At 47.4% G+C, this 12,037-nt stretch overlaps 1 protein-coding gene across 3 annotated transcripts in view; it reads right to left on the bottom strand.

Annotated features, from left to right (window-relative positions):
- NALCN (sodium leak channel, non-selective) overlaps window positions 1–12,037 on the bottom strand; it is an 850,352-nt gene that overhangs the window by 620,822 nt on the left and 217,493 nt on the right. For all 3 annotated transcript variants that reach the window (XM_073664203.1, XM_073664204.1, XM_073664206.1), the window contains one exon: window positions 5,882–6,010. In XM_073664203.1, the coding sequence (XP_073520304.1) occupies window positions 5,882–6,010 (129 nt within the window). The remainder of the gene's footprint in view (window positions 1–5,881; window positions 6,011–12,037) is intronic.

Raw genomic sequence — 12,037 nt, 5'->3', positions numbered from 1 at the left:
AGCAGTGACCTGGGGGTCAGAAATGCTTCCTGGGGCGATGCCCATGCTGTCCCCATGTCTTTTGAGCACTGTCACTATCATTTTGGGCACTTTTTAGGCTTTCTACAGACTGCCGGGGGTGCCGCCGCAAAAATGTTCTGGTCTCCCATAGACTAACATTGGGCTCGTTGCTCGGGTCGAGCACCCGAGTATCACGGCGAACTCGGCCCGAGCTTCGAGCACCCGAGCATTTTAGTGCTCGCTCAACACTAATCATCAACTATGTATCCCGAATTTAACCATGACAGCCGTACCCCTGGCCGATCTTCTTAAGGGCATGAAGACGACAATGGCCAAATGGTCTCTTGAAGCAGAGATGGCGTTCCAAGAGAAACTCAAGGCTACAGGACTTCAACTTTCATGTGGAACATAGGCTTGGGAAGCTGCACGGCAACGCACATGCCCTGTCTAGACTTCCCTGTTTTGTGACTGAAGATGCCAAAACCCTCGGCTCAGCCTCATCAAGTTCACTTAGCATATCATAAGTGTATACAATAGATTTAAAAATGCAGGCATTGACGTCACCTAGCTGGAGTAGTCAAAGGGAAAGGATGCTTTCAATCCATGACTTGGTGACTTGGCCAGCATACTGTACTGCCCCGATGACTCATAACAATATTCCTCTCACGGAGGCAAGTTTTAACTTTATAACTACAGCAAAACCACTATACATAAAGTTTAGCTACAAATATTAGTGTAATTATCAAGTAATTACATGCAGGAACCTGGAATTATCTTAAAAATAAAGTAGCCAAATTTCTGATCTCATGTTTCCATTAAGAGAGCAAGCCTCTTAAAGGGGTTGTTCACTACTTTCACATTGATGCCCTATCCATTGGATAGGGCATCAATGTATGATCGGCCAGGGTCCCACACATGGCACCCCCGCCGATCACCTGCGGTGTTTGGGCGTCAAGTTGTAGTGGCCGGTGCTTGTTACTGCACATCCTCCTCCTATTGAATTCAATGGCAGGCGGATGTGCAGTACCCCGCGGCGGCCACTACAAATAGACGGCCAAGCACCGCAAGTAAGTACTTCCGGCCGGCGGCCGCCGCCGGCCCCAATAACAGATGATCGGCGGGGGTGCCGGGTGCGGGACGCCGGACGATCATACATTGATGACATATCCTACGGATAGGGCATCAATGTGAAAGTAGTGGACAACCCCTTTAACAAATGAGGCACATCTCTTGCTGCCTATGCCCCAGATAATCATATCTATGGTAGCCCACTGGTTGGTGCATAGTTTCACTATATCTGAAGCCAATTTTAGGTGCAAATTTTTTAAAATGTGTCAAGCCATGCCATCCCAGTGCATCCCCAAGTGCAGCGTAAAGTAGAAAAAATTATTTGGCATGTGACATTTGCAACATTTTAATACCAGTTTTATATTTTTCTTCCTTTTAATATATTTCCCCCGAAAGAGACACATATAAAAAGACTAGCCTATTGCTCAGACGCTAAGCCAGTCATTATATGCGACATCTTAATGCTTCTTTACAGTAAATCAATCCATAAAATGGGAAAACACACATAATAGTTGCTTGAACCGAAACATCTTTTTATTTATCTTTTTTTTCTTTTAGAATCCTCTAAGATGAGTCAAATCGAGTATTTTCAAGAAAATAAAATGCTTTTCTTTGTATTACAATCTGCCTATTGAAGCCATCCAAAGTAATTTTGTGCAGCTGGGGAACAGTCATTACTACATGACTGCTGGATCACTTCATTTTCCAGCTGCTGCTGGATTGCTCTGTAATATTTTCAAATACATTATACACCACACAACAGGCAGCCATAACAAAGTGTACACTTCCAATGTAATTCTCGGCTTTCTCCACTCAACTGCGCCACATCACAAATACATGGAGATTTCTTGCTGTGTACGTTCTTAAGCCCCAGTCACAGGAAATAAAAGTCATTGGACAGACTTTCCAGTCTACACCAAAGCTAAAACTTTTTTGACCCTGATATTTCACATTCTTATTTCTTCTGAATATCCCAGGTTAAGCCAATGCTTTCAGACCGCCGTCTATTATTTGGAATTAGAGGCATATTTGTCCACCCAGTTTTTTCATTCTACAAGTACATCTGAAATCACTAGCCACTTGACTCTTTTCTCACACGGCATTAGCATTGTACAATACTGTAGACAGTTAAATGCACACAAAGTAATCCAAAAAAGAATAGAAAGTTCTGTTCATAAAGAAATACAAGAGCAATTCAGGTGAGTCTGAAATATTATTGTTGTGTGGCTGTTCCAACCCTGTTTAATATGTTCTGTACTGAACAGAACATTTAGACGCTGGAGAATTGGGATTTTAATTATTCGTAATAGTGATAATAACAACCATGCCAATGCTGATGATAAAAGCTACCCGACAAATCTGCTATTCACCAAAAATGCTTCTACATACAGTATATTCAATGAAATAATACATACAGGATAATACAGGATAATGCAGCACTGAGAGAAATGGAAGAGAAATGTGTCGGCATCTGGCTCCAAGTATGAAAATCACATCTGAGCGGTCACGGACGACCACTAGAACTGTGAAACAGAGCAGAATCCCATTTGGATATGCACACAACGTCTTTTCTGGATGAGCGAACCCACTGGGTTTTTCAAGAGGAAGACGCTTCATGAAACAGCCACAGCTTTTTTTCCTTAAGGGTCTTTTTTTAGCACTTTTTGGTCACTTTTTCACTGTCTTTTTTTTTACCACCAAAAAACCTGCTGGTGGTAAAAAAAGACAGTTTTTAGGCTCCTCTCAAAAAGCAAAGCAAGTAGTGTAGGGATTCACAAAACGTCTATGTCTAAAGAGGCGCAGCCATAGGCAGATTATAATGAAGGCAATCTGGGCTACCGGAGAGAAGCTGAACGACAGCAGCCGAGCCGGGGGATGGTGAGTGTGTGTGTGTGTGAGTGTGTGTGTGAGTGTGTGTGTGTGTGCAGGCAGATATCATTGTGTGATGTCTGTTTATATGTATTTTTGTGTTTCAAATGTGTTTATGCGTGTATGTATATGTCTGAATACGTTTGTGTGTGTGCGTGACTGCGTGTGGCCTCCCGCTGTCTCTGGGGGGGGCGCCGTGTGGCCTCCCACTGTGTATAGATGGCGCCGTGCGGCCTCCTGCTGTGTATAGATGGTGCCGTGCAGCCTCGTGCTGTGTATAGATGGCTACGTGCGGACTCCCGCTGTGTATAGATGGCGCCATGCAGCCTCCCGCTGTATCTGGGGGGCGCCGTGTGGCCTCCCGCTGTGTATAGATGGCTACGTGCGGCCTCCCAATGTATAGATGGCTACGTGCGCCCTCCAGCTGTGTATAGATGGTTACGTGCGGCCTCCTGTTGTGTATAGATGGTTACAGGCGGCCTCCTGTTGTGTATAGATAGCTACGTGCGGCCTCCCACTGTGTATAGATGGCTACGTGCGGCCTCCCGCTGTGTATAAATGGCTACGTGCGGCCTCCCGCTGTGTATCGAAGACTACGTGAGGCCTCCCGCTGTGTATATATGGCGCAGTGGGGCATCCTGCTGTGTATAGATGGCTACGTGCGGCCTCCCGCTGTGTATAGATGGCTATGTGCAGCCTCCCGCTGTGTATAGATGGCTACGTACGGCCTCCTGCTGTGTATAGATGGCTACATGCGGCCTCCTGCTGTGTATAGATGGCACCGTGCGGCCTCTCGCTGTGTATAGATGGCACCGTGCGGCCCCCTGCTGTGTATAGATGGCACCGTGCAGCCCCCTGCTGTGTATAGATGGCACCGTGCGACCTCCCGCTTTGTATAGATGGCTAGGTGCGGCCTCCCGCTGTGTATAGAAGACTATGTGCGGCCTCCCGCTGTGTATAGATGGCGCCGTGCGGCTTCCTGCTGTGTATAGATGGCACCGTGCGGCCTCCTGCTGTGTATAGATGGCTACGTGCGGCCTCCTGCTGTGTATATATGGCTACGTGCGGCCTCCTGCTGTGTACAGATGGCTACGTGCGGCCTCCCGCTGTGTATGGATGGCTACGTGCGGCCTCCTGCTGTGTATAGATGGCTACGTGCGGCCTCCTGCTGTGTATAGATGGCTACGTGTGCTCAATATTAAGTCATACAATTAATGTAAGGCTATGTGCCCACGATGCAGAAATTCTCTGGATTTTTTTTGAGCATTTCCGCATCTCCCTGGCAGAAAAAATGCATGCGGATTTTACATGCGTTTTTCCTGCCAGGGACAAGCGGAAGTGAAGCGTTCTTCACATGCATTTCCGCATGCGGGTTGTCAAGCGCTTTCCAAGCGATTTTAGCATCACTTGGAAAGTGCTTGACAACTTGGTCACATTATATAAATCAATGCAACCGGCATGGATTTATATAGTGTGACCATAAAAGAATGGTAAAAAATAAATAGTAAATATATACTTACCATCTGATGGCCTGCCGACGTCCGCAGTCGCATGACCCGTCACATGACTAAATGACGTCACCACTGGTCCTTTAGTCTACCGCGAGCTGCCGGCAAGCCAGGACGCATCGGATAAAGACACCGGGGGCCATCAGAAGGTAAGTATAATATTTATTTTTGATTTTATTCTTTTATTTACAGGTACTATGGTACCCCGGTCTGGAGGAGAGTCTCCTCTTCTCCAGACCCGGGTACCATCCGCACATTGAACCGCATGATATCCGCATGTGCACATGTAGTGATGAGGATTCCATGCGTTCCAATGCAAGTCAATGCCGGCGAAAACGCCGCGCTTCCGCAAAATAATTGGTAGTGCTGCGGATTTTTCCGCAGCATGTGCGCAGCGGATTATCATTGGGGAACATGGCAGACCTTCTACCAAGCGTTTTTTAAGCGTTTCTGCAGCAGAATTGCCGCTGCGGAAACGCTTAAAAAACGCATAGTGGGCACACAGCCTAAAAAAATTATTATAATTAATATATTAATATTGTGCCAAATTAATTTCACGTGAACTATCACATGATCTATCACAGGGGATCATGTGACATGTGATACATCAGGTGTGTGTGTGGGGGGGGGGGGGGGGGCGCCTTCTAAACTGCCCAGGGCCCTTGCTACTCTTAATCCACCCCTGGGCGCAGCGCTCAACTGACCACTTCAGCCTCTTCATTATAGATATTAGGTTTGTTATCTCTAAAGGTATCCATAAATCAGATGATATTCAGCAACGCCAGCTGACTTAGAAGGATAAAAGCAGTTGGCGTTTTCTGCTTGGCCGACAGCAAGTTAAGGTATATAGCTGCACAAAGATGTATAGTGCTTATCCCATTCCCTATTTAACCATTTAAAAAGGTCAATTACTGACAGCGGCATTTAAATTATGTGATTGCTGGTGCATGTGAACCAGCTCTCATCAGACCCTTGTGACACGATCGAGGGGTGCAGATGGGTAGTCATGGCATCTGGGTCCCATAGCTGCCATCTTAGTCTTTATGTGAAGCTCAGCCATAGGTTGAGGCTGGGCTTGATAAGAGAACATAATTTTCTCTGTACACTTAATGATTTTCTCTATAACTGTAATACCTTCGTACAAATGGTTGAAAGCGACATGTAAGGGGATATACCGTACTTCTGCAATCAAAGAATTTCAGTGCATAGGGTGGGTTTAGTTTAACTCCTGAGCCCTCACGAAACAAGTAGAGCGCACAATAGTTGAACATCGATGGCAGATGACACTAACGAGTTATTGACAATCAATGCTAGACTCTGGTAGAGTGCCAGCTTGCAGATCACCAACTGTGTGGCTCTTTAAAGATATCCTACTAACATTTTAATACTTGTTTTTACTACGACATAGCGTCATATGCATCAAACTGCTCACTTACCCTGGTTGTGTATCATTTGTCACACAATGATACGTAAAGGTCCCAAACATCTGAACACCAAGAATTCCATAGAGGAGCAGGAAAAATAGTAGAAATATGGAGACACTCCATATTTGCTCTCCTGAGCGTCTATAAAGAACAACATGTTTAAATTAATTGCATGGATAACATGAAAATGTAAAACAACAAGGTAATCCAATAATGCATCAATTCCTCCAGTAAGGACATATTCATCTCATGAAGTAAAACAACAGCAAATCTAAACCTCTTTCAAATATTTTTGGTAGAATTAAAAAATTTCCTCTCATCTATAATATCATCGTACAAGCGTCCCTCTGTCTGAAGCTTTTATAGATTGCGCAAGCGCGATGCACCTGCGCAATCTGGCTCCAGACAGAAGAACGCATCGAGCCGTTACAGGTAAGAGGTGTGTATGGCGCCGGAGATCACGGTATGCGTAGACACTGAACGCATACCACGATCTCCGGCGCCATACGTACATACTTGCCTGACTGGGAGGAGCGTTGCCACAGCGCCTCTGTTGTGGCCGGAGACCGGGGCAGGAGTGCGGCGTCGGAATCGGCGCATGCATATAGCGCGCTATCCGGTGCCATTTTACTGAAGACACATTTGCAGTGTGTCTTCAGCAAAATGGCACCGAACAGCGCGGTATGGACACGCGCGTATTCCGGTGCCACACTCCTCCCCAGGCCGGTAGAACGGGACGCAGGGGTATGGGATGAGGGGTACCATGCATATCAGGATAGGGATGCAGGGTACCATGCATACCAGGATAGGGATGAGGGGTACAATGCATACCAGGATGAGGGATGGGGTGCCATGCATACCAGGATGAGGGATGGGGTGCCATGCATACTAGGATAGGAATAAGGGGGCCATGCATACCAGGATAGGGATGAGGGGTACCATGCATACCAGGATAGCGATGAGGGGTACCATGCATACCAGGATAGCGATGCGGGGTACCATGCATACCAGGATGAGGGATGGGGTGCCATGCATACCAGGATGAGGGGTACCATACATACCAGGATAGGGATGAGGGGTACCTACATACCAGGATGAGGGATGGGGTGCCATGCATACCAGGATTGGGGGATGAGGGGTGCCATGCATACCAGGATAGGGATGAGGGGTACCATGCATACCAGGATAAGGCTGAGGGGGGCATACATACCAGGATTGGGGATGAGGGAGCCATGCATACCAGGATGAGGGATTGAGTGCCATGCATGCCAGGATTGGGATGAGGGGTGCCATGTTTACCATATTGGGGATGAGGGGGCCATGCATACCAGGATGAGGGAAGGGGTGCCATGCATACCAGGATTGGGGATGAGGGGTGCCAGGCATTCCAGGATTTGGAATGAGGGGGCCATGCATACCAGGATGAGGGATGGGGTGCCATGCGTACCAGGATTGGGATGAGGGGTGCTATGCATACCAGGATGAGGGATGGGGTGCCATGCATACCAGGATGAGGGGTACCATACATGCCAGGATAGGGATGAGGGGTACCTACATACCAGAATGAGGGATGGGGTGCCATGCATACCAGGATTGGGGGATGAGGGGTGCCATGCAAACCAGGATAGGGATGAGGGGTACCATGCATACCAGGATAAGGCTGAGGGGGGCATACATACCAGGATTGGGGATGAGGGAGCCATGCATACCAGGATGAGGGATTGAGTGCCATGCATGCCAGGATTGGGATGAGGGGTGCCATGTTTACCAGGATTGGGGATGAGGGGGCCATGCATACCAGGATGAGGGAAGGGGTGCCATGCATACCAGGATTGGGGATGAGGGGTGCCATGCATACCAGGATTGGGAATGAGGGGACCATGCATACCAGGATGAGGGATGGGGTGCCATGCGTACCAGGATTGGGATGAGGGGTGCTATGCATACCAGAATGAGGGATAGGGTGCCATGCATACCAGGATGAGGGATGGGGTGCCATGCATACAAGAATAGGAATGAGGGGGTATCATGAATACCAGGATAGGGATGCTGGGGGGCCATGCATACCAGGATACGGATAGGGGGCCATGCACACCAGAATATTGATGAGGAGGTACCATACATACCAAGATAGGGATGAGGGGCCATGCATACCAGGACAGGGATGAGGGGCCATGCATACCAGGATAGGGATGAGGGGTATCATGTATACCAGGATGATGGATGGGGTGCCATGCATGCCAGGATTAGGGATGGGGTGCCATGCATACCAGGATGAGGGGCCATACATACCAGGATAGGGATGAGGGGTACCATGCATACCAGGATGAGGGATGGGATGCCACGAATACCAGGATGAGGGGTACCATACATACCAGGAGAGGGATAAGGGAAGGGGTACCATGCATACCAGGATAAGGCTGAGAGAGCCATACATACCAGGATTGGGGATGAGGGGTGCCATGCATACCAGGATTGGGATGAGGGGCGCCATTCATACCAGGATTGGGATGAGGGGCGCCATGCATACCAGTATTGGGATGAGGGGTGCCATGTATATCAGGATTGGGGATGAGGGGTGCCATGCATACCAGGATTGGGGGTGAGGGGTGCCATGCATACCAGGATTGGATGTGAGGGGTGCCATGCATACCAGGATTGGGGGTGAAGGGTACCATGCATACCAGGATGGGGATGAGGAGGGCCATACATTCCAGGATAGGGATGAGGGGTGCCATGCAGACAAGGGTAGAGATGAGGGGTACCATTCATACCAGTAGAGGGATAAGGGAAGGGGTACCATGCATACCAGGATAAGGCTGAGAGGGCCATACATACCAGGATTGGGGATGAGGGGTGCCATGCATACCAGGATTGGGATGAGGGGCGCCATGCATACCAGGATTGGGATGAGGGGAGCCATGCATACCAGTATTGGGATAAGGGGTGCCATGCATATCAGGATTGGAGATGAGGGGTGCCATGCATACCAGGATTGGGGGTGAGGGGTGCCATGCATACCAGGATTGGGGGTGGAGGGTACCATGCATACTAGGATGGGGATGAGGAGGGCCATACATTCCAGGATAGGGATGAGGGGTGCCATGCAGACAAGGATAGAGATGAGGGGTACCATGCATACCAGGATAGGGATGAGGGGTGCCATGCATACCAGGATAGGGATGAGGAGTGCCATGCATACCAGGATAGGGGTGAGGGGTGCCATGCATACCAGGATAGGGATGAGGGGTACCATGCATACCAGGATAGGGATGAGGGGTGCCATGCATACCAGGATAGGGATGAGGGGTGCCATGCATACCAGGATAGGGATGAGGGGTGCCATGCATACCAGGATAGGATGGGAGCAGCACATAACAGGATGGGGGAACAGGATTGGGGCAGCACAAATACCAGGATGGGTGCAGCACAAATACAAGGATGAAGGCAGCACAAATACCAGGATGGGGGCAGCACAAATACCAGGATGGGGGCAGCACAAATACCAGGATGGGGACAGCACATAACAGGATGGGGGCGCAGGATGGGGGCAGCACATAACAGGATGGGGGCAACACATAACAGGATGGGGCAGCATACAGCAGCATGGGGACAGCACATGGGAGAATGGGGGCAGAGCATAGCAGGATGGGGGCAGCGCATAACAGGAGGGGGGCAGCACATAACAGGAGGGGGGCAGCACTTAACAGGAGGGCGGCGGCACCTAACAGGAGGGGAGGCAACACATAACAGGAGGGGAGGCAACACATAACAGGAGGGGGGCTGCACATACCAGGATGGGAGACAATATAGCAATAAAAATGCTCACCATCCGGGCATAGAACGGGTTCAATAGCTAGTATGATATATGGAAACCTGATGTTGGATTTTTGGGGGGATTTTTTCTTTCCTCTGTACATCATTGTACAATTTCTGCTCTCATCTTAGTGCCGCATTATTTACAGCTCATTGTAACTAAGCAACTGCAGTGTCCATTGTGAAGAGTAGTGATTATTATCTTCCTATTATCTGGGCATCCTTGGATATTTGTGTGCTCAGATAACTTTGACCAAGGTTTCAGAACCTTAATTAGCCTGTTAGGGTTATGGCTTGTTTATGATAAAAGTATTGGCCCTTTAAGATCGGGAAATAAAAGTCAGTTCAAGTTGAGCATACCAACTGACTTTCTCCTTCTGAGATGGAAAATGGGTGCTGTGAGTGTGATCTGTGCCGTTATGTTCATGTGGGATGAAGTTATACAAGCAATATAAGCAAATTTCTTGTGTAACATGAAGCAGCAGAGAAAGAAGAGAGAAGTAGCAGGGAAACCCTACAGTCGCCTCCTCTGCACAGCTTGGCTGCTGCTTGTTCTATACAGTATGTTGTAAGAGACTCAGACTAACCCTTTGCAAACAGCTATGTTCTACTTTTGGTAGACTAACTCTTAGGCTGCATGCCCACGATGCGTTTTTTTAAGCGTTTCCACAGCGGCAACTCCGCCGCGGAAACGCTTAAAAAACGCTTGGTAGAAGGTCTGCAATGTTCCCCAATGATAATACGCATGTGCTGGGCACATGCTGCGGAAATTTCCGCTGCGGATTATCATTGCGGAAAAATCCGTAGCACTACCATTAATTTTGCGGAATTGCGGTGTTTTAGCCGCCATTGACTTGCACTGGACCACATAACATTAACATGACTACACATGCATATGTGGATATTATGCGGTTCAATGCGTGGATAGTACCCAGGTCTGGAGAAGAGGAGACTCTCTTTCAGACCCAGTACCATAGTACCTGTAGTTAAAAAAGAATAAAATAAAAAATAAACATATACTCACCTTCTGATGGCCCCCGGTCTCCTTCTCCGGTGTGTTCGGCTGCTCGCGGTGGTAAAAGGACCTTCCATGACGACATTTATTCATGTGACAGGTCACTCGACCGCTGACGTCGGCGGTCTCGTGACCTGTCACATGACTAAATGATGTCATTGAAGTTCCTTTTACACCACCGCGAGCCTCCGAAGACACCGGACACACCGCAGAAGGAAACCGGGGGCCATTGGAAGGTGAGTATTTTTTATTTTTCACCATTTTTATTCTTTTTTAACTATTGATGCTGCATTTGCAGCATCGTAACTTGGTGACACTATATAAATCCATGCCGGTTGCATGGATTTATATAGTGTGACCAAGTTGTCAAGCACTTTTCCAAGTGATGCTAAAATCGCTTGGAAAAGTGCTTGACAACAAGCATGCAAAATCACATGTTCAAAATGCTTCACTTACGCTTCTACCTGGCAGAAAAAAACGCATGTAAAATCCGCATGCATTTTTTCTGCCAGGGAGATGCAGAAACGCTCAGGAAAAATCCGTAGCATTTCTGCATCGTGGGCACTTAGACTTAAGAAGCAGCTATGTACTCCTGTTTTAGCTGGGTTGCAGAACACAAAGGGGATTTTATTACATGGCTGATAAATAATATTTTGTATAAAGTAAAATTGCAGTTCACTGATTGACTACCCATTGCGATGCATTCGGAATGATGCTTTGCTACTGTTGGTAAGTATGATATAATGCACCATTTTAATGTGACATAATAGCTGTAAATTTGGCCTTACAACTTGCCTTACTTCTTTATTTATAACTGGCCCCAAAATCAATCATGGAGAATGTTGAAACTTGAAGCCTGTGGCTTGTTCATGTACAGCTGCTATCCCAATTACTAAACCACTAATGACTGAGATTTACCATTAATTAGTTTTTAGCACAATTAGAAATAGTTAAATTGCAAAGCGCTTGTAAAAAGTAATTTTGCAATTTACTAAAAATCTCAATGTTCTCAACATTGTTTAAAGCTTGTAGCCTAGGTTACCAGACATCTCTGCTGTATATCAGTGGTGGCAGGTCTCCGAGACAAGGAGCACAATGCTTACAAGCTCTTTCCCATAGAGCTTGTGAGTGGTACTTTGAAGCTGGCATGAAATATCAGAGCATGAAATATCAGAGCATACAGTTTGTCGCGATGCGATAATGCAGCTGGTCCAAGCATTACTCAATCTGACACGCAGCGAAACTATTCATTTTGACACAACCACTTTTTAATTGCTCCAAAATATATGAAATAAAAATTGCTGAATAAGCAATGAGAGAGTACAGATAAAAGGGAG

Source organism: Phyllobates terribilis, unplaced genomic scaffold (genome assembly GCF_046119375.1).
Source record: "Phyllobates terribilis strain yellow unplaced genomic scaffold, ASM4611937v1 Scaffold_2__4_contigs__length_985480577, whole genome shotgun sequence".
Classification (NCBI taxonomy): domain Eukaryota; kingdom Metazoa; phylum Chordata; class Amphibia; order Anura; family Dendrobatidae; genus Phyllobates; species Phyllobates terribilis.
This window is presented reverse-complemented; position numbering and strand designations above follow the sequence as displayed.